General features: G+C 42.6%; 1 protein-coding gene across 1 annotated transcript; it reads right to left on the reverse strand.

Annotated features, from left to right (window-relative positions):
* Window positions 1-5554: 5554 nt before the first annotated feature.
* On the reverse strand, window positions 5555-8318 carry LOC124681510 (triacylglycerol lipase OBL1-like). The gene is made up of 4 exons (XM_047216421.1): window positions 7982-8318; window positions 6892-7119; window positions 6150-6781; window positions 5555-5876 (listed from the first exon to the last, which is right to left on the reverse strand). Exons 1-4 carry the CDS (start codon window positions 8316-8318, stop codon window positions 5625-5627), a joined length of 1449 nt encoding a protein of 482 aa, XP_047072377.1. The 3' UTR covers window positions 5555-5624.
* Window positions 8319-24520: the final 16202 nt, after the last annotated feature.

Here is a 24520-nt window from a genome sequence, read left to right on the forward strand (position 1 = left end):
TTCTCTCATAGCTACTGTAAGGCAGGTTGACAATGTCTTAATGTGTTACGAGCGGCTCTTGATGAGCGAAGACGCCGTCCTACAGGGCGATCTTTTGAAGAACACACCTATATGAGTGACACTACTGGTCATAGTGTGGGAGATTTGGGTGAATCTCTAGTAAGCTCATGAAGGGCCGAGGAGTATGACTTATAAGCTCCACCCGAGGGGAAGGCTAAGGTAGCCTAGTACCGTGCCGGCATTGAGCGAAACTTGCTGCACAAAGACCGACAATTCAAGGCATAGTCCATTGTTCGGTTGTAGTCAAGCGTAGCACCTTGCCTAAGTGGAAGTTCAACTTAACGGTCTCCACCGAAGTGCAGGTATATTAAACGAGTAAATGGAACTAATGTGTCATCCGATGTGCATATGAGATATGGTGGGGGATTGTTAAATGTAGATGGGCTGCAGCCCGAGTAAGGCAGCCCATATAGTCTACAATTCCTGAAATCTCAAGGCCCATCACGTTGGCAGCTTGGGACAGCCTTGGGGGACAAAGTTTAGTCCCACATTGCTAGTTGGGAGAGAGTTGGAGTGGTATATAAGGGCTGATGTTCTAGTCATTCCAAGTGAGTGAGAATAGAAGGAGCCCTCGCGCACTCCTCCTCCTCCGCCCGCCCGTCTCGGCTCGGCACGGCACGTCACGACACGTCACGCACGCACGTCGCGTTTCGTGACTCGAGTTCGAGTTCGAGACACACCCAAGGAAGCCTAAACTTTTGCTTGGTGCACCAACTGTGTTGGGTACGTGTCGACCTGCATGTGCATGCTCGCCGCGTGTCCCTGGCTTCCTACGCGTGTCAACGCGGTCAGGGCGGCTCTCCTCCCAGGGTATACAAGGAGATCGATCAGATCTGGAGAACAGTGCTCTTAGATCTCTCTCTCGAAAAAAAGTTCCTTTTGCTGTGCTACTCTCTAATCTTCCCCATCCCGGCGACTGCGTGCACAGCCGTCCGGGAGAGCAGGCCTCCAAAAACCCGTCCGTTGAGATCCTGCACCGGGAGACGGGCGATAAGGTTTTTGGGGAGCGTCTCGGCGCGACTGCTCGCTGCTGTTCGTCTTCTTCATCGACGGTTCGGCTGCTTCATCGACAGATCCGACTACACCATGGGCGACATCAACAACTCCCATGGTGGTGGTGCTACTGCTGGTGCGACCTTCCCGGTCGCGATGTACGTGCTTTTCCTCTCCTACCTTGCACTGCTACTTGTTCCATGTTCAGATATGATGCATGTGCTTAGTCTGATGAGTATGGTTAAGTATGCTTGTGCATCTGTAATGTTGATTTCGGTAATTAAACTCACACGGAAATTGCCTAATAATCTAACAATGTCTCGCTTGATGCTACTATCCGGGAAATGAAGATCACACATCAGCGATGTGCATCGACAGTCATGTAGGACACCTAGAATTTGACCTTGTTAGTAAAGCATACAATTATTTTGAAAAAATAATATCACAAAGTATAAAGCAAAATGAAATTAGTTGCGCATTGACATCCCTTCCCATATTGCTATTGCAGTCTAAAAACCGCAACCATAAAAATAAGACTCATGTTACTATGCAGGTAAAATAAAAAAAAAATGATTGGCCGTACTGGGGAAGAAACCCAGCAGCGCTGTGTATTGATAGCGGTAATTGTGTGCACAACACCGAGAATGCGAGTACGGACACTCGAACTCGGGCGGGCTGGGAGCTATCAGCAGCTCACTGCCACCAGGCTATGCCTTGGTTCACCTATGCAGGTAAAATAGATATGTTGTTTGATAGGTCAAGCAACTCTCATACATTCAGCAGTCATGAAAATTCACAATATGCAGCAGATATGAAACAAACAAAGTAGTTCCCTAAAATTACATAACAATTCAGACCTCAACACCTAGCAGATACCTGGGAATCGGATAATGCACGGTGTTTTGTTAACATGTTATTTTCCACAACTTTCAGCTGTATGTACCACATTCATACGTGTTATTTTGGAGGTACAGATGAAGCATGTACTATCTAAACTGAAGTGGTAAAATCATCTCCAGAATATAAATGCACCATTCAGCTGATCCATCACCAAAAGCAAGGGAAGTTTAATAATATATTAATATTTATCATAGATGCTGCAGAATGTTCTGGACAGTAGTTCTGACTGTGCCACTGATCTACCTAAATTAAAGACTACCGCGCCCGGAGAATCCAAGTTGGCAACTAAGCTAAGAGTGGCGAGGTCGATGATTCCAAGAGTAGTGTAAAGACCTTTACTTGCTATTCTATTTTGATGCTTGAACATAAAATACTTCTGCTATAAAAAAAATCACACATTTACCCTAAAGCCCCACCGACCACCTTGCAATGGCATGATCTAGTGTGCGGCTTCCCAACATTTTTTTAACCAATTAATGCATTGCATCTCCTTTCAGGTCCCTACACCAGATGGAGACAGTGTTCTAGGGAGTAGCTGTGTGTTGGCAGTGAGTTCTGAATTGCATGGTCGTGTATCAAAGCAACTCCATTCAACCGGTCAGATTTACACATATTGCTAAGGCAGCTACGTACAATACCAATTAACAGTGTCATGCTTGATCTAACAGTGCATGGTAAAACTAGAACGAACTAGCATCTTCATCACCAATGCCCAGTGCCGGTGTTACTTAAAGAAGAGTAGTCAATTCATCGACCTGGTGGTGACGGCGGTCGCCCGCGGTGCAGGAAGGGGATGATCTGGTGGCGGCGTCGCTCGCCGGCGATGCAAGACCGTGCCAATCCGGTGGCGGCGCCGGTCGCGATCGATGGAGACCGGGTGTCGATGATGCGGCGGCTAGGTTGGGTGCTCAGCCCTTGGAGAATTCTCTCTTATGCGGCTGTTGGGCCGGGCTGAATAGTAATAGATTTTTTTCCCATTATCTAGGTTTTGCTGCCCTATCGGGCCTAATCTAAATAGGTTAATCCTGACCGTTACTCGAATCATACCTATCACCTCTCCAGGAGTGGTAAAAGGTACCGTAAAAAAAGCCCTTGGGAAAGCTTTGAATGGGACTCATCGGGTGGTAGTCGCTGATTTTCACTTCAACGTCTTGCTTCAGCAATAAGGTGATGAAGGCCTCGTTCAAACGTGCAAACCTTCCGCATAATCGAAGCAATTTATGGTCTTCATTACTATATCTTTGATAAGTGACCGGCAACACTGGTAGAACTGTGCCAAAAACCGTCAGGGCTGGTGTTTTACCTGGCAGGAGGCTGTGAACCACCTCCTAGATTTCTACCTCTGAAAACGGTGTCTCTAACGAGGAAGTATCGACTGCAACTAAGTCCAGGTGGCAAAGATCAATGGTGTGTGTGCGCAAGGCGCCGGCGTGCCTAACAGTTCTTCAAAGTGCATTGTTGCCGCAGCTAGTAGTTACTGTTCAGCTCCTCTCTCGTCACCTGCTTCCTCGCCACAAAAGCGCCTCACGCGTCAAACCATCCACTATGTGGGTTCGGTTCAGTGAAAAGAATGTCAGATAATTGAGTTCGCTTCTATTTTTCTGTAATATGGAGTCACTTTTGTTTGGCCCATTCAGACAACATGTATGCACCTTTTTCTTCATGTAAAATACCATCTCTCTCCTTTCTCTTCTATGATATATGGGCCAGCTCTTCCTAATTTTGACACAAGTTTGATATGAGCCGACCTAACATATTGGTTCGCTTCTCTTTCCTAGCATTGAACCATGCTCCACTATGTGTTGAATCCAACCAACAATCCCTATGATTTTCTTTTCCCTCACATAGTGCATGGTCTCGGTTACAGTCTCCAGTGGGGTTTGACGAAGCAAATGGTCCTTTTACTGGTCATGAACCCGAGGACCGGGTACACACCTATGATGGATGCACACGCACGGGCATGGCTATGCAAAAAATATGCTTGGAAGCTAACTCCATGTTAACTTTTGCTCGATTCGTTTGTTTTCAAAAAACAGATTCTTCCTCGCTGGTTGTTACACGAGAGTTGGTATATGGAGTTACGGTTGTGTGGTGGTGCATGCATATCCAGAAGACATGGTTAGCACGCTAGCTCTATGCTACCATAATATGCACATCATTTTTTTTCTTCCATATGTGCATTCTTCAGATGGTGCGAAGGAAGGCTGCCAAATGAACCCGTTAGTCATCTATATAATTTTAAAATATGTACTACCTCCTAGTGTCGCTCTTTTCCGCATCGATCTTTACTATTGGACACGTACCAGAATCATCTATCAAGATATTTAAAGATTCTAAAACATATACTACACACAGATTTACAAAAAAAACATATAACATGCATAAATATTAGATATTAATGTGATTATTTTGCCTAGATTTAAACTGGAGGGTAAAAAAGACAACATGAAACCGAGCCCTAATTTATTTTATTTGTCACGATAAACATTTCGGTTTTATAAGATTGAAATTGTTTTACTAGTACCAATACAATACGTGGTCTATGTTGCTGAAAAGAATAAAAAAATAAGATTATATATCAGAGAAAATAACTAATTCAAATATATATCATAAAATAAGAAGTATAAATGTTTTGTATAAATAAGTATTGTCCATTAGCGATGATTGTTATTTAGTGGATGACTTGTTTACTGAAAATGATACATCAAGAACAAGAAAAGTCCGAGAGAACACATTTATATTACAAAGTTTAGATACATATGAACAAATATAAATAAATTAACTGTTACCCTATGACAATGATAACATTGAGGAAGACAGTGAACATATGTAGACTCTCTAATACTTTCTAGATGGTTGATAGTGTTATGCTTGTTCAAATTTTCGCCCACTTGTTTCCTAGGTCTAGCTAGTTATTGTAGAAACTTTTGAAGTACAGAAAGTTAGTTTTTTTTTTGAAATATCCACTATTTACATTTTTGAAAAACAATTCAATTATCATTTAAAAAAAATCACATGCAAGAACTTGATCAAACAAAAAGCAACATCCATCTTCCGCAGACTCGCTTATGAGAAACTTAACCTGCATTTAATATAAAATTTAGCGGTAATTTATGGCACCCCGTCAAGAAATGGTGTCTCAAACATGGTATATAAAGTATTAAAATACCGTCCTAGGGGAAAAGGTAGATGACTAACACATTCCAACAAACTTGATTTTTTATATTGCACAATAAAATATGATCGACTACAATAAATAATGAACAACCAAAATGGATGATGATGTGTTGTGTTTCATATCCGTAAGGAATCTCTTTCCAAAGTATGTAGCTATGGCCAGTAACCACTTTTCCACTCTTTAATTGAAACTGAATTTTTTTTAAGCACTGAAATGCAACGATAAAAACGAGTGGCTAGTAGGATTAGTTTCAACTCGTGATTAAATTTTGTATGTTTCCACCTACGAAGGGATGCATACATTATCTTTAATCTGAATCACCAACCTTTTTTTGACCTGAAATCACCAACCTTATGTCTTTTCTAGACCTTTTCTATGTATTTTCTAGATCTTTAATCTGAATCACCAATTCTATGTATATTTTCTAGACCTTTTACATCCCTGTTCTGTTCGTGAATCCCTTCAATTTTAGAAGTAAACAACATGCATTGATCTATCTCAGTGGCCCGAGCGAGGCCGCTCCGAGCCTGGTGGCGTTCACGTAGTCCTGCGGCGCGTGCGGCGGCAGCCCAGGCAGCACCAGCGCGACCACCCTGGCGAGACGCATCAGCCACCCCTCGGTGTACTCCGGCCCCTCGGCATAGCCGATGAGGAAGCTCCGGATGAGCTCCCACACCGCGTTCACCATCTTCGGCACCACCATCAGCACCGAGAAGTAGTTCTTGTTGGGCTCTTCTCCCGTCACCTGCTTCACCATAACAAAAGCGTCTGTCAGTTACAGTCTCTTAGCATGTGGGTCGGTGGTCTTCTCTAAAAGTGCAATGAAACTCTTGCTTGCAAGCCATGCTTTGCTTGCCTTAAAAGTTTGATCCTGTTACAGCATTTCATGGACCATCTCTCTATCTACTATCCACTTGAGCAACTTTCCGTTCATTTTGACAAAATAAAAATCGACTTTGGATAAAAATGAGGGAAACAAAATTAGAACTAAGATCACATGGTGACTAGACGGACGGACCTTCCCTCTGTAGAAGCTGTCGAAGTAGAGGCATGTCCCAAAATGCTTGAACAGCAACGTGGAGTCGTCGTAGGGCACCCTGGGCACGATGTCGTTGCAGTAGACGAACCTGAAGTACCTGCAGGGGTTCTCCAGGTGCGGCTCCATAAACTTCCCCAGCCTCGCGTCGCCGACGCGGGGCTGCCCGAACGTGTACACGCCCTGCAGCCTTCCCAGCACGGCCTCCTCCCGGTGCAGCGCCAGTACCGTCGGGAACAGCACCGCCAGCGCGCCGCCCAGGCTGTGCCCGGTCACCGCGAACCTGGCGCTCGGGTTGTCGTGCAGGAATTTTTTCAGCTCCTGCCGAATGGCGTAGTAGGCGAATGGCTTGTCGTCGCGGGCGCCGGTGGGGTCGTCGATCTCCTTCGGCCACCCGCCGCCGTGCCTCTGCAGGCCGAGCGCCTTCATGAAGCCGCCGTGGACGCGGCAGCCGGCGGCCCCCGGGACCTCGTACCAGGAGAAGTCCACGTCCGTGCACCACTGCTCCGTGTCGAACGGCTTCGTGCCGCAGAAGGCCACCACGGCCAGCGTCGCGTCCGGCGCCGGCGCGTCCGCCAGCATGAACGCCTGCGTCGTGTAGTCCCCTTCGAATTCTGCATCCACGGATCGACCAGAACGCCACATGTCACTCAAGCGTGCGCGTGACACGGGAGACGGGACACGCCATGCTCGCATCGGCATGCTACTGAAAGACTGTTCTTACCGTTCCAGCAGTTGTAGAACCCCAGGAATTCCATGTGCCAGTGGCTCTTTACAACTCTGCTGATGACGAGCTCGTTCTCGTAGGACATTTTTGCGGCCATGATCGACAGGGCGGCGTGATAGTTACTATCCCCGGGTTTGATCTTCTTGTCGAGTTCGATCCTCGTGTCGAGCAGTCCGATGCAGGAACGGTAGTTCAGGGATTCTCTGTCAGGCATTTTCACCTTCCCTGCAGCAAGAGTAGGTATTAGCATTATCACATTCTCCATTTTTGGAATTCAGGGTAGTGCCAAAACTGTAGTTTGCTTCTCATTCTATCGCAAGCAACTGACTGTGTGATAATGGATAGAGTGGGGTGATTATGACTCGCCCGGTTGTCCTCGTCAGGAAGCAATCGGTCGACAACATTCAGAATAGTAAGTTGGATTGTCGATTGTCCTCGTCAAGAAGCAACCGATGAATAGTAGTACTAAGTTGGATTGTCGCAGCAGAATCTTACTATTCAGTATTTAATGTTAACTGTTAAGCATATAAAATGACTTTTTATGAGTTTTTAAAAACCAACTTCAAAGTTATGCTTAGATTAGGAACTCTCAAACCCAAGTCTGGACCTAAAAGTATGTGTTCACAGCGGCACCCAAGACATTGACCGAGTGCATTCGTTGGAATCCTTTACCTGCACATTTTAACACAACACCAAAATTTCTATGAATAAATCTACAAACATAGACTAGTAGTTTTTGTACTAGCATTGAGACACGCATTTTCTTAATTTGCATCAAGTAACTTTCAGTAGCATCAACGATGCTAAGGTAGGTATATATCTAGCCAAGTTAACTGCATTGCTGCAAGTTTGCAATATACGGCTGCGCGAGGGAATGTTCATGTCAAGTTTTCAGAACAAATTTAGTGGATCAGATCGTGTATAGTTGGAAGCGAAACATCATAAATGCAATCAGTGAGGTCAAGAAAACATTTCCGAGTCCTTTCACAGGACGATCGGTACGTTGATGAAGAACAACACGATTATTACCCGATAACATACGCGTACATCCATGAGGCGACGATCTTAAAGGAAAACATGAGCGTACCGTGGAGAGCGTTGCCGACGAGCATGAAGACGCTGCCGCCGTTCTCGTTGAGGAGGTTCATCCAGTACTCCGCCGCCCGCCCCAGCAGCGCCACCGGCCTCTTGGCCCACATCAGCAGCATCTGCGCCACCAGCGACACGAAGACGGCCCACCGCCGCCGCGCCTCGGCGATCTCCGTGCCGGCGGGGCAGTCCACGGCGGCGTTCTCCCCGACGTTGGCCGACCACAGAAGGTGGACGAGGTCGCGCAACCCACCCTTGTCCGGCCGCAGCACCATGAAGTCGATGTCGTCGCAGAAGCCTCCGCCGCCGTCGACATCATCACCGGCGGACGCCATGCCAGGAGGTCCACGACACGGCAGCCGATCGAGAACCAAGGTAGATCAGCTAGAAGCGATCGAAGGTGCGTAGCAAAGAGGACGCGCGATCTTGCTGTTCCGGTACGTCGAAGCACGGCAACGGTATATATAGAAGTGCCAGATGGCAAATTGCTAATGTTTGTCGAACTAACATGGGATTGGTACAAGAATACAGGGCGCGGCCATATGAGTAGCCAGGGGACCTGGCCGTTACCAAACACAAAGTTACGGGCAAAATTAGCAACTACTAATAAGTAGTAACTGCGACTAATTATCGCCAAACATACAAGGGGGAGTCCTGAATGCTTAACAATCATCATTACCGACAAACATTAGCAATTAGCCATCTAGTTGTGCGTACATTGTCTGTCCGAGGTACAAGACGGTGATCATGGATTACAGCCAACAGCCTTTGACTGGACGTGGACGGGAGGAGCGGGTACACAACTAGACTGGATGCATGCGGAAGCAAGAACATGGGAATGGAAAACTTATGCTTGGAAGCTACCTCCATATCCCATGACTAGCTAGCAGCCCTTGCTTGATTCGCTCGCTGGTTGTTACGTGAGAGTTGGTATATAAAATGATAACAGTTTGGTGGGGCATGCATAGCCATGGCCCATGGTTAGCTTGCGAGCTCCCATTATATGCACACATTCTTACTTTCTTATTTCTTTCGAATGTTATATGTACATCTCTTCGTGGCATGCAATTTGCGGGCTCTTTCAAACATTTCTTCATATATGCTAAGGAAGGCCGCCAAATGAACGCGTCAATTTTGACAATGTTTTTCACATATTTGTTAGCGACGTGTCGGAACCCATCTATTAAGATATTTAAAGGTGCTGAGAAAATGGATCCAAACATTTATAGAGAAACTATAGTACATCTAACTATCATTAATTAATTTTAGATATTAATGTGGTTGTTTTTCATCTTTATGCTTTCCGAGATTTAGACGGAATGAATTCAGTTTGGCCACCTATCACAAACTGAACTTAAGAGAAATCATGATCAATAGAGTTTAAATTTACTGTATTTGTAGTTAATGAAAATGATTTGAATTTTATAACAATGAAATTGTATTAGTGGTACTAATAGTATGTGGTCTGCTAAATAGAATGAACAAATACTAATAAATATTTTAAGCTATAAATATGTATAGGTGATGAAAAATTGACAACTGGTTACGATTTAGTAATATAATGAGAAGTTTAAATATTTGTATAAATAAGTGTTGTTTGTTTTTTTGAAAGGCAATGTCTCAAGGATTAGCAGTTTCAGGATTGATCCATACCAATGCATAGTTGGCCACTACGTTGCAGTGTCCAACTTTTGTAAAATAGGATTATTTAAATAAAAATGAAGTTAGGATCAATCACTTAAACTTTTGAGTGAATTTAAAATTCTTTTGAACTCATGTTTGGTTGAACGCAAGTTGTATAGCTTGCATGCATGAATACAAATTCAAATTATGGTTAGCAAATAAAATCATCCACACATAATCTACCATACATCACTGTGAACTCATGGGTTTGGGACGTGTTCTGGACCGTCGATTTGTTCCTCGAGATACCCGCTCGTCTTGGTAGATGGAAAGATTCCTTTCTCTCTCCTTAATTTATCCAAATCTCAAAGCAAAACTGACGGTGCTCGAAACACCCACACCCATGTGTGTAAGTACAAAAGTTATTTCTCAAAACTCGATTTCTTTATTTTCTTATTCTTCACAAAACCCTAAAAAACATATCCACACTAGTAGATGGTTTGTTTTTCAAAGTATGTTTTCTATAAGCCCTAGAAATGCAATCTATACGATATATCAACTCATTTCACTTCAAAAATTATTTTTTGACTATTTCATCAAATCGTTTTATTGTACTATCTTCTACTGCATAAACATGTTAACCTATGTTTTAAAAAAATTCTTTCAATAAAAATGTGGCATTGCTGTCATGGCACATCTAACACAATGTGATCACATCCATAACCCAAATCCATCAAATACTTTGGAAAATAACTACACTAAAACATAATCCATGTTTATGATAAATGAACTTTTCTCCAAGTTATTACAATACCAACTTTCTTAGAAAATAATGAAACTTGGTCAATGTGATCTTATCTATCACCTAGAAACCCTCTCTTATCTCTCAAAAATACTAAACTTAGGGTTTGACACCTACTTACGTAACCATCTGTGAGAGTTGGTATATGGAATGATGGGGGGTGGTGGGGCATGCATTGCCATGGCCCAATCTATAATATCTATAAAATTCATCCCCACTAAGATGCAATTAATGTTTGCAAGCTCAAACCTCATGCAGCCACATCATCTCAATTATTTGTGTCCATTAGATAGCAAATATGTGGTGTAGATAAGTGCCCCGGTTCTCCAATTCTTAGTTGCACGGTTCTCCAATTCTTAGTAGCGGCCCAGTCCAACGTTTTGCTTTGGCTGTCCTCTGTAGTCTGTAGACTCTTGCGCTTCCATGGGAAATAATATTGACGTTTCATCCTTCTTTGCATCAATAGTTAATACTACTACATATGAAACGATCGAGGCACTTAACCGATGAGTGATGACGAGTCCCTTCCATCAGCCGGCCTGCTGTTTATTGCCCTTCCTCTCCACTCCACCCATTCTTTCTCCATAGCCTAGCAGCTAGCACCACCGGTCATGACATATGAGATGGGTGTCGCAGTCATGCCAAGCGACGCAGCTGACAGGGGCACTGAATGGTGTCGAGAAAGAGATGTACCCTGCGAGGAATGAGCTAACGACGACGAGGGTATATGGCGGTAAGCTCCCCTTTTCTTTGTTCACCCCACAGGCCATAGCGATGGAGACAGCCGCGGCTCAAATATAAACGAGGATTTCGGCGAGCATAGCGGCTGCTGCCTGATGAGATGGAAAATCGTTCCCTCTTTGTCTGTATTGCAGTTTCTCTCTTTCCCTCTTTATTTGCAATCTCCCTTGCTCCCTTTAGGTTTGTTCATAGATTTCTCACTCAAGCATACCAATCGATTTGCTAATACAGAACATACCAATCGATTTGCTAATACATAACTTTTTTTTGTTTCTGATATCTTCCGCAGATGTTGGTGCTGCAAATTACTAATGAGGACTTCTCAAAGATAAATCTTGGTGTTGTAGTCCAAGTACGGCTGCCTACCTTTCCATTGTGCAGTTTAGAATCTTAACTTTCTTCTCTTTAAAGTACCAGTACAACTTATTCCGAATTGAGATTCAAGAAGTCAAAGGTAACATACTCAACTTACCAAATAAATTCCCTAATATAGAACCTTTTTTGGTCCCTGATATCTTCCATGCAGATGTTGGTACTGCAACTTACTAATGTCTCTGAACCAGTTTTCTTCTACACTTCGTTTGTACAGTTTATAATCTTACCCTTAACTACCGATTCCTTCAAAACATAGGTGTTCATAATTGATTGTCTTATGGAACAATTAACGTTCATAACTGCAAACATGCAGGTCATTTTATTTCCATTTAATATGCAGAGTTGGGTATTGGTACTCTCAATCTCTCATCTCATTCACAGGATCGATGGAGGATTAATGGAAATAGGTCAATGTTCACAAAAGAAGTTGTCGCTAGCCACAACCTTGATTGTACCTCGCTTTTCCAGAATTATTTCCTCTATGGCTACAAACTGTGTTGTACAATTCCCTTGGAGTAATTTTGATGCTGTAATATTATTAAGAGTTACTACTATATTATCACTAATAGACCTACATACATGTTTATATAGTTTAAACTTTATGAGATAATTTTATTTGCAAATAAGCATGTTTTTTCATACATTTCATGCTTTTGTATACATGAAAATTATCTCTAATTCCCGCAGCAACGCGCGGGGAATCAACTAGTATGCACATATAATCGGAGCTAGGAAGCTAACCATGGGGATGGTTAGCTTCCTAGCTCATGGTTAGCTTCCTAGCTTCGATTATATGTGCATATTTTTTGGTTCTTTATTTTGAGTGTTGTATGCACCTCTTCATGGAGTGCAACTTGTGGTCTCTTGATTCCGAAACATTTCTTCACATGCATGTGTGAAGGAAGGCCGCCAAATGTACATGTCAACGTCCAATGCTTTTCAAATATTTGTTAGAGACATGTTAGAAACCATCTACTAAGATATTTAGTGGTGCTGAAAACGGATCCAAACATTTATAAAAAACACTATAGTACATCTAACTGGCATTGATTAATATTAGATGGTAATGTTATTATTATCCATCCTTTATGATTTTGCTAGATTTAAACAAAATGAATTCAGTTTCACAAACTATCTACACCCCTAGCATGATGAGTAGAATTCAAATTTACTATATTTGCAATTGATAAAAATAATTTCAAGTTTAGAACATCGATATTGCTTTAGTGGCACTAATAGAGTATTTGATTTTCAAAATACTATGAATAAATACTAATTAGTATTTTATGTTATAAAGATGTATAGGTAAAAAATAGGGTACATTAACTAACATAGTAAGAAGTAAAAAATGTTTTGTTTAAATAAGTGTTGTTTATTTGAGACTAAGAGTACAAGAAGTAAAAATGTTTAGTATAAGTGTTGTTTAGCAGCTGGAGTTTCCTTAACAAAGGCCCAAGTGCCAATCTTTCCATCAAATGTGACTACGCCACCTTCACCGTACCTTGGCCTGGCAACCGCAGTTAAGAACATCACTTTCCCTATACTATTTTTGTTCTTGAAGGTGTGCAACTGTTTAGGTTCTTCGGTGTGTAGTATGAGTTCCTCTCCCTAGTCATAATGAACCATTTCTCATCTATGTGGACCATGTCGCCCATATCCTTGAATGTTGGCCGCGGTGATGCCAAGGAGAGCTCATTGCGCATAGCGAGGCAGAATTTTAATCTCAGGATTTTGTTTTCTTCCGTTGTCGACGGCTTCAGACTCCTAGTGTGACGTTTTATCTCACCCCACTTAAACATGCATTCTAACGTTTAGCACTAACACCCAGAGGCTTTTCTCATGATCGAATCATCCTCCTTTTATTAAGTGGGATTGTTGTTACCCTCGAGAGGTCCAAATATAATCTCTTGCAGCCAACATGACCCTTCTTTTTGTTCGAAACATCAACTCGTTGCACTTTTCTATTTACTCCTGGGCTAATTTCCAAATCCTTTCGTTTGTTTGTATGCTTGTGTTCATAATGTTTTCTATAAGTTGATTATCCGTATTTGAAACCCTCCACCCCTTCTTTTGATTACTTCCAATGAAAAATAGGCACCCACTACCACTCGCGTGTTGATTTTGGTTACAAGTTGTGTGAGCGGGCCCGCTAGTGGTACCTCGCCAGTGGTACGGGTTATTTGTCGCATGCAGGCGCAACACGCAGCTAGTAGGCCACTTAATTACCAGTCGTGTGTGGCCGCGGCACGCCCTTAATATGTTTACTGGCAGCATGTGGACGGCGCGCTGCTAGTATATGTTTACTGGCAGCACTCTGCCTGTACGCTACTAGTACTTGTAGAGCTGCCTTGTATGTACGGCTGCCTAAGCTACCGTTTCTCCGTATTATACATATATATACATACACATGCAGTACCAAATACATACACACGAGCATTATGATACAATTATACAAGTACCAAACGATTATTTGATCTCAAATTATACAATTATACCAGTGCGAAACCATTATTTGATCTCAAATGCTAGAACCGAAGACCGATCACAAGCTAGTTAGTAATCTAAACTAAAATCACATAGATGAGAAATGCAGAGCAACATCATGATGAAGGTGGTCTTCATCTGATTCCTCCTCATCTCTCTCTTCTCTCTAGCTTGATAGTGCACGTATCTAACTTTCGCCTCCTCCATAGTGTGTGCCGTGTGTAGATGCAGCTGCAAAAATAGTGTACATGTATCCAACAGTCTTCTCAATTGGCATAGACTCCAGGAACCCTAACCTTGTAAACGACATACGACATCATCTATATGCATAAGATAAATAATATACGTTAGTAAAGCAAATTCATAGATAATATACGACATAGTGCCACAACATTTGAAAAAAGTCAAGTACCCAGAGATGAGCCTCATATAAAGATACACGATAGAAGAGGTCAACCAATAAGACCAAGTAAAATACGCAAGTAATGTCCATGGACATAAGACAAGGTCTTATTGGCCCCCTCTTTCATTAGACGGTGCCAGAGTATAATCATCCGTCAGTGCATTTGAAGGTAAAGACACACGGAAAAAGAGGTCAACCAACATGACCAAGTCAAATACGCAAACAATGTGCAAGATCAGTTTACAACACATGACTTATAGATCATTCAAAACTAAACCTAAGCAAGTTTGTCATACAAATTAACAACCAACATCATCACTTTCGACTAGACCTTGGAGGGAACGGGCGGATGCTATAAAACGTCATGAAGTTCCGGTGGTCGCCCTGAAGATGACAACGCTCTTCTATCTTCCTCTAACTTGGTTTTACAGGGCCATAGTAGAACCACCCCTTTGAACTACAGACATCCTTCCTAGTGAGTTTCCAAAGCTTATGTTGAATGCAATATACCTCAAATCTGAAATCTTCCACACTACAGTTGGCAAAGTCCTTGACCCATGGTGTAAGACTAGATGGATCCACAAGTAGCCGATGATCCCGTACAAACTCCCGCATGTGATGGATTGCGTAGAATGCCTCCCTCGTGCTCTATGTTGGTTGCTTCACGCATGAGAACTCCGGTTTGTGGCTGAATACATGCCTGCCATTAATGATTACTTCTCTTTTCAAGATGTTATCTTTCAAGTAGTAGCGGTTGAGAGCATCATCCAGAATGTTCCTGATGTTGGTGTAGTTTTTCGGTTTCGCACACCCCGAGTCAAAATACACAGCGTGCGAGTGTTGGAGGTGCAAAACAATGAGGTCGCAATATTGGTCTCTGTGCAACACAATTCAAACAAACCATTTTATCCTCAACTCAAACAAAATGAAAAAAAAACGAGAGCATATTGTGGCGCTAGCAAGTGACTTACTCGGGAAAATAAGGAAGGACAAACATTTATGTGTCCTTATTTGTCAACAAGATACTTTCGATGTAATACATCACATTGAGTCTGTTCTCATAGGGGGTCCGCTATCTCCATGGTCGGGGATAACTCTTGCTCTTTTCTGACCTGGTAGGCCTCAGCGAGCGTAAATAGGCGGACAAAGTTTCGGTGGAGTCTATTAATTTGAAACTTGGAGAATATGTCTTCAAATCCAAGGAAGAACACGTCCGCGGGGTGTTTATCGATAAAGCCCAAGCCCTCGGGAACCTTGACGATAAAAAGTGGATATGTTGGAGATGCCCCATAAAAAGAAGAGGCCTTTTTTCTTCAAGAATGAGGTCACGTAGACTCTTCATATCACCGAGTAGCATTAGGTAGTTCTCCCACGATACCATATAGGTTCACCCGCCACGTGATATTGCCACTCTTGCATGGAGATCTTATCCATAACCTGGGTTATCTGGCAATATACAAAATCCTTTTTGTTAGGTATTTTCTCTCCATTTTTCTTCAAACCAGGAGGATCTGACAACACATGTGTTTTGGCCTCGGCAGGATCTGACTTCACATGTGTTGCAGTCTCGACAGAATCTGACACCACATTGCATTGGCTTGGCGCCAACTCAACTATTGTCGCCTGCAGGTACTTGGATGTGTCCCTTGTCGACCTCCGGCAATCCAATCTTTGATCAACTAGATCAAGATAGGAATGTGGCAATTGTCCCCATTTTCCACTTGGTTTTCGACAATGGTTGCCATGTTTGCTTTTAGGGTTGTCAATTCTTGCTTAACTTCAGGAAGTTCTTCTCGGAGAGTGCGGCCGTGTCTGCACTTTCTTCTCCTCCATGCCAACTGCATGAAGATGACCTGGCGACAACATCATTGCGTTTTTCGCAAAACTACATGGCTAGCTACACTAATCAAAATTGAAAACTATTAGTAATAAAAAAAATCACGGAACAATTTGGCATGAGCTTTGCTAAAAAAGGGACATACAGAGTGCTAGAAATTTGTCGAAATGGAAATTAATCAACATTCTGACAAAACATCAACAACTCATATTCCTGTAAAACAAGATACACTATATATCCATGTAACTAATCAATCATATCCATGTAATCACCGCAGCTAATCAACCATATAGTGTATTCGACATTTCATCAAGCAGGTGCAGGGTGCGTGTAACAACCCAACTTTTGCAACCTTGTTTAAGTGTCTAGAGTGCAGAAATCAGGTGGAACAAAAACTTTTTTCAAATGGTTTAGTAAGATGAATTGCCTTGATATGTTTGCTAAATTGCCTTGATCTGCTTGTTTAGAATTTTCTCTTGAGCTACTTCAGGGAATAACCCCTCTCTAATAGAAACACCTTAGTCACTCACCACCTAAAACACGTGTGTGGCTTAGGAAAGGTTGCTCTCCTTTTCACTACATCAAACCTCTCCACTATGGCAACATGAGTGTGCCTACTAATTTTTTTTATCCTTGTGATGTATTCTAGCTCAAACTATCCTTGATTCAAAACTTGGGATCATGCATCTACCCCTTAATACATCTGTCTCTTATACCCTATTCAAAAACCCTAAGACCTCAGAAATTTTGCTAAGTCCTAAAACTGTTATCAGGTTCCATTTTGAATCCTCGGGATTAAGCTACCCCTTTCCATCTAATGAAATGCACCCTACCCTAGACCTACCTTGACACATGAACTTCGCAATCAAATCAATGCCTTGAACCCTATCTCTCTTCTGCATATTTTTACTTGATGGTTTTGAGGCCAAGTCAGAAATCTGTTTTGGTAGTGTTAAAAAGTTCAAACTTTGGCAGTTGCTCTCCAAGCACCCCCAGCTGTTATCGGTGAACCCAGGGCATGGATTCCATCTATTCAACTCCCTCTACAACTTCCACGTCCTGCATGTCTCCTTCTATCCTTGCAACCTATATTTTCCACTTGATCTTGTACATTATCCAATAATTAAACTTAAGACCACTTATTCCACTTTTACCTCATGTTTTTCTTTAATCCAAGTTTAATCTTCACAAAACCAAGCGTAGAAATTATTGTTACATTATGTAGTAATCATCTACCCTTGATAAAATACTTTCTTCAAAATTATTTTTACTCAAACCAAGTTATTTCTCCTTCTTTTCAAAAATACCCAAAAACCTACATATCTTCTCTACTTTTAACCACAAAACTCTTTCTAGTTTTTTATCACACCATTTAAATTTTTCTCTATTTTGGTTATGTGACTAATATGTCCTATCCTATTTTTCCTTCCTTTTGAAATGTACTTTCTACAAACTTATTATATTCCATATTTACCAAACCATTCTTTTCCAAATTATTTTGAATAAAATAATTTACTTTAACCTATTTCCTTATTGCCATTAATGCATGTGATGGCTATAGTGTCATTTCTTGCATTTCTCTTCTTCCCCCAAAACTATTGAAAGTATTCTTTGATGCAGGTTAGTGCTAGTAGATATATTGAACTCAAAATAGCCTCTTTTACTTCTTCAAATTTTCAAAGGCTTTGTTTACAAAAATTCATTCCAATTTGGCCTTAGGAATTAAGGAAGTGATCATTGACTATTCGAATGACTAATCTCCATTTCTCTCTCCATCTATTTAAACATCTTCCAAATCTTATCAACCTCACCAAACTAAACCTAGGCGATATGTTACCTTTCTTGGTCATCATGCATGGTCATTTTGGCACCACCTCATGTCCACTTTTGTTGGAAAAATGAGAGCCGGCCATGTCACTCCCTCTCTCTATTGTAATCCACCACTCTCCCTCCCTCTCCTTCACATCTCCATCACATACACCTCTCCCTGCAAGATCTCAGCAGTGCTACAGTACACTGTTTGGATGGTTGTGTTTGTAAGAAAGAAAGTGAGAGCAACCGATGTTATTCTTGTCCATTTCCTGAAGAGAGCTTGCTGCTGACCCTCTCATCCTTCCAGTCTATACTAGCACGACTGCCAGGACCCTACTCGCCCCTTGAACCATCCTGGAAGCAAAACTAGCCCTTCCATTCTTTGTCTCTTCCCGGTGGACACCCAAATGATGGACAGCGATGACCTGACCATACCCGATCCCTCGGCCGCGCCATGAGGTAGCCCTGACACTACTCTCTATCGTGTGCTAGCTCCCGGGGCAAGCCACTCCACACCGTGACTTGTCCATGAATGCCAACTCCGTGGTCACCCCCCACCTGGCACGCTGCGCCGGACACGTCGACCCTCGCACGATCACGGCGCGCACCCAACGAATCCCTCCCGTACCAAATACATGCTATTTTGGACGGAGACGAGCCTCAGCACTCCGTAGCCCTAGCCCTGGGTCCATCGCTGCACGACCACGCCGCCAACCCCTTGTCCTCTTTGGTCGAGCACCTTGCGTGCACACCGATTCCACGCGAGATTCGCGCGTGGCTAGCCGCGTCAGTCCCCTGCTCCGCTCCCTTTTGGCCACTATGTGCGCCTAGTTCAGCACCACAGCCACCCATTTCCCTCCCCACTCGTGTCGACGCCGCCTTGAGTTCACAGTGCACCGAGAGCACCACCGAGCGTCCGGGCATCGTCCACTTCGTCTTAAGCCCCGACCTATCTCCTCCCCTCTGACCACTCCTTGCTTCCCTCTTGCCTCTCTGGAGCAGCCCCTCTCCACTCCTTGTCCCCTTTCTCCTGGCCGCGCTCGCCGCCCATGGCCAACACACCACGGACGCCACATCATGGTGGAGCATGACCTCGCCTCCCTTAAACACGCAAACCCGAGCCCCTCCTTCCTATCCAAAACCAAACCACTCTCCTCCTCCTCACAGAAACCTCACGGACAAAGCCCTGCTTCATCTCCCTCTCGTCCATGCTCACGGCCGAGCTGAGCTCGCCGTGATAGCGTGATGCCATCCATCGTGCATGTTGCTGTCGTCGACATTCGTCCATGTCCCCTCTGCTCCTTCTTCGTTTCTCATTTTATCTCTCCCATAAACCTTAAATGCCTCCTTATTTCTTGCCAGAAAACCCGCACAGGGCTGCCGTCGTCAAGCTGGACCGTGGCAGTCCCGTCTCTGGTGCGGAACTTGCTCGCAGTCTTGGCATCGACCAGGTGCAGGACGGCCAAGTCAGCCGCGTTGAGCCGCAGCGCGGCTATCCATTGTCTCCCACTCGCCTCCGCACCCCCTCCACCGCATCACACCGACGCCGGAGTTTCGTCCGCGCCGGCGCCATGTTAGTCTCCGTCCGCATCGGCACCAAGGTACCGTGCCGCGTTCGAGATGCCACGCCAGGCCACCGCGGACCTCCCTCGTCTTCTCTGCATCATCAACGTTGATACGTCTCAAACGTATCTGTAATTTCTTATGTTCCATGCTTGTTTTATGACAATACCTACATGTTTTATACACACTTTATATCGTTTTGATGCATTTTCCGGAACTAACCTATTGACGAGATGCCGAAGTGCCAGTTCATGTTTTCTGTTGTTTTTGGTATCAGAAATCCTAGTAAGGAAATATTCTCGGAATTGGACGAAATCAACGCCCAACATCTTATAATTGCACGAAGCTTCCAGAGAGTCAGAGAGGCACCAGAGGGGAGCCCTGGGGGCCCCACCCCACAGGGCGGCGCGGCCTGGACCCTGGGCGCGCCAGCCTATGGGGGGGCCACCCCCTGGCTCCTCCGAGGCCGCCTCTTCGCCTATTTAAAGTCTCCGTCGCGAAAACCCTAAACCAATAAGCCACGATACGAGAAAAGTTCCAGAGCCGCCGCCATCGCGAAGCCAAGATTTGGGGGACATAATTCTCTGTTCCGGCACGCCGCCGGGACGGGGAAGTGCCCCCGGAAGGCATCTCCATCGACACCACCGCCATCTTCATCGTCGCTGCTGTCTCCCATGATGAGGAGGGAGTAGTTCTCCATCGGGGCTGAGGGCTCTACCGGAAGCTATGTGGTTAATCTCTCTCTCTGTACCCCAATACAATGATCTCATGAATTGCTTCGCATGATTGAGATCCATATGATGAGCTTTGTATCACTATTAGTCTATGTGCTACTCTTGTGATGTTATTAAAGTAGTCTATTCCTCCTTCATGATGTAATGGTGACAGTGTGTGCATCGTGTAGTTCTTGGAGTAGGTTATGATCATAATCTCTTGTAGGTTATGGAGTTAATTATTACTATGATAGTATTGATGTGATCTATTCCCCCTTCATAGTGTAAAGGTGACAGCGTGTATGCTATGTTAGTACTCGGTTTAAATTGCAAAGATCTATTATGCTCTAAAGGTTACTTAAACACGAATACCGAATGTTGTGGAACTTGTTAACTCCAGCATTGAGGTGCTCTTGTAGCCCTACACAACGAATGGTGTTCATTATCAAACAAGAGTATATGTAGCACAAATGAAGAGAACTTATTTATTTATGTGATCAATGTTGAGAGTGTCCACTAGTGAAAGTAGGATCCCTAGGCCTTGTTTCCAATACCGCAAACACTCGCTATTTATCGTTCGTTGCATGTTTACTCGCTGCCATATTTTATTCAGATTGCTATTACCACTCATATACATCCATACTACTTGTATTTCACTATCTCTTCGCCGAACTAGTGCACCTATACATCCGACAAGTGTATTAGGTGTGTTGGGGACACAAGAGACTTCTTGTATCGTGATTGCGGTGGTTGCTTGAGAGGGATATCTTTAACCTCTTCCTCCCTGAGTTCGATAAACCTTGGGTGATCCACTTAAGGGAAAACTTGCTGCTATTCTACAAACCTCTGCTCTTGGAGGCCCAACACTGTCTACAAGAATAGAAGCACACGTAGACATCAAGCTATTTTCTGGCGCCGTTGCCGGGGAGGTAAGGTAAAAGGCACTCACACTCCGGTCCCAGGTAACTAAGTTATTTTCTGGTGCCATTGTAAGTGCTCGAAGCTATTTCCTTTAGATCCTGCAATTGCATCTTTTTGTTTCTTGTTCACTAGTTAGGCATAATGGAAAGTAACAGTGAGCTTCTTAATCTATTTCCGAGTTAAGACATGGATTGTTTGCTCGCGAAAATTAAAAAACCTATGGAATCTTATTTGCATGCTAGTAGCAATGATATTAGTATGAACGCTTTGAACACCATTGTTGCTAATGATATGGAAAATTCTAAGCTTGGGGAAGCTGGTTTTGATGAGCATGACATTTTTAGTCCCCCAAGCATTGAGGAGAAAATTTTCTTTGATGATACTTTGCCTCCTATTTATGATGATTATAATGATAGTGGTCTTTTGGTGCCGCCTACTATGGAGAGTAAATTTTATTATGATTATAATATGCCTCCTACACTTGATGAGAATAATAATGATAGCTACTTTGTTGAATTTGCTCCCACTACAACTAATAAAATTGATTATGCTTATGTGGAGAGTAATAATTTTATGCATGTGGCTCATGACAAGAATGTTTCATGTGATAGTTATATTGTTGAGTTTGTTCATGATGCTACTGAAAGTTATTATGAGAGAGGGAAACATGGTTATATGCATCTTAATAATATTAAGTTTCCCCTCTTTATGTTGAGAATTGTGAAGTTACACTTGTTTTATCTTTCTATGCTTGTTGCATTATGCTTCATGAATTTATTTGTGTACAAGATTCCTTTTCATAGGAAGTGGGTTAGACTTAAATGTGTTTTGAATTTGATTCTTGATGCTCTCTTTTGCTTCAACTCTTATTCTTATGCGAGTGCATCATTAAAATTGCTGAGCCCATCTTAATGGCTATAAAGAAAGCACTTCTTGGGAGATAACCCATGTCTTTATTTTACTACAGCACTTTTGTTTTATATTTGAGTCTTGGAAGTTGTTACTACTGTAGCAACCTCTCCTTATCTTTATTTTATTGCATTGTTGTGCCAAGTAAAGTCTTTGATAGCAAGGTTCATACTAGATTTGGATTTCTGCGCAGAAACAGATTTCTGTCTGTCACGAATTTGGGCAGGGTTCTCTGTAGGTAACTCAGAAAAATCTTCCAATTTACGTGCGTGATCCCCAGATATGTACGCAACTTTCATTCAATTTGAGAATTTTCATCTAAGCAAGTCCAGTGCCTCTAAAAAATTCATCTTTACGGATTGTTCTGTTTTGACAGATTCTGCCTTTTATTTCGCATTGCCTCTTTTGCTGTGTTGGATGGATTTCTTTGTTCCATTGACTTCCAGTAACTTTGGGAAATGTCCAGAAGTGTTAAGAATGATTGTGTCACCTCTGAACATGTGAAATTTTGATTATGCACTAACCCTCTAATGAGTTTATTTCGAGTTTGGTGTGGAGGAAGTTTTCAAGGGTCAAGAGAGGAGGATGATATACTATGATCAAGAAGAGTGAAGAGTCTAAGCTTGGGGATGCCCCTGTGGTTCATCCCCGCATATTTCAAGAAGACTCAAGCATCTAAGCTTGGGGATGCCCAAGGCATCCCCTTCTTCATCGACAACTTATCAGGTCACCTCTAGTGAAACTATATTTTTATTCGGTCACATCTTATGTACTTTACTTGGAGCGTCTGTTTGTTCTTGTTTTGTTTGAATAAAATCATGCTTGTGTGGGAGAGAGACACGCTCCTCTGTTTCGTATGAACACATGTGTTCTTTACTTTTAATGTTCATGGCGAAGGTTGAAACTGCTTCGTTCATTGCTATATGGTTGGAAACAGAAAATGCTTCATGTGGTAATTGGTATATTGTCTTGAATAATTTGATACTTGGCAATTGTTGTGCTCATATAGATCATGTTTAAGCTCTTGCATCATGTACTTTGCACCTATTAATGAAGAACTACATAGAGCTTGTTAAAATTTAGTTTGCATGATTGGTCTCTCCAAGGTCTAGATATTTTCTGGTGAAGTGTTTGAACAACAAGGAAGACAGTGTAGAGTCTTATAATGCTTGCAATATGTTCTTATGTAAGTTTTGCTGTACCGGTTCATACTTGTGTTTGCTTCAAACAACCTTGCTAGCCAAAGCCTTGTATTGAGAGGGATTACTTCTCGTGCATCCAAATCCTTGAGCCAAAACCTATGCCATTTGTGTCCACCATACCTACCTACTATGTGGTATTTTTCTGCCATTCCAAGCAAATATACTTCATGTGCTACCTTTAAACAATTCAAAAGCTATTATCTCTTATTTGTGTCAATGTTTTATAGCTCATGAGGAAGTATGTGGTGTTTTATCTTTCGATCTTGTCATTTACTTTTGACAGACTTTCACAATGGACTAGTGGCTCATCCGCTTATCCAATAATTTTGCAAAAAGAGCTGGCAATGGGGTTCCCAGCCCCAATTAATTAACTTCATTAATAATTCTCTTCACATGTTTTGCTCTGATTCATCAGCAAGCAACTTAATTTTGCAAATAGACACTCCTCCATGGTATGTGAAATGTTGGAATGCACCCGAGGATTCGGTTAGCCATGGCTTGAGAAAGCAAAGGTTGGAAGGAGTGTCACCCAAAAATAAAAATAAACTACACTAAAGTACATGTGTAAACAAAAGAGAAGAGGGATGATCTACCTTGGTGGTAGCAACAACGTCCTTCATGGGAGCCGCTCTTGAAAGTCTGGTTGATAAGGTAGTTAGATTGCCCACTACCATTCGTTGACAACAACAAACACCTCTCAAAATTTTACTTTTATGCTCTCTATATGATTTCAAAACTTGAAAAGCTCTAGCACATGATTTTATCCCTGCTTCCCTCTGCGAAGGGCCATTCTGCTACTTTATGTTGAGTCAATTTACCTACTTCTCTCCATCTTAGAAGCAAACACTTGTGTCAACTGTGTTCATTGATTCTTACATGTTTACCTATTGCACTTGTTATATTGCTTTATGTTGACAACTATCCATGAGATATACATGTTACAAGTTGAAAGCAATTGCTGAAACTTAATCATCCTTTGTGTTGCTTCAATGCCTTCTACTTTGAATCTATTGCTTTATGAGTTAACTTTTATGCAAGACTTATTGATGCTTGTCTTGAAAGTACTATTCATGAAAAGTCTTTGCTATATGATTCAGCTTGTTTAATCATCATCTTTACCATTGCTTTGAATCACTTCATTCATCTCATATG

The sequence above is a fragment of the Lolium rigidum genome, unplaced genomic scaffold, assembly GCF_022539505.1.
Source record: "Lolium rigidum isolate FL_2022 unplaced genomic scaffold, APGP_CSIRO_Lrig_0.1 contig_45531_1, whole genome shotgun sequence".
In the NCBI taxonomy this organism is placed as follows: domain Eukaryota; kingdom Viridiplantae; phylum Streptophyta; class Magnoliopsida; order Poales; family Poaceae; genus Lolium; species Lolium rigidum.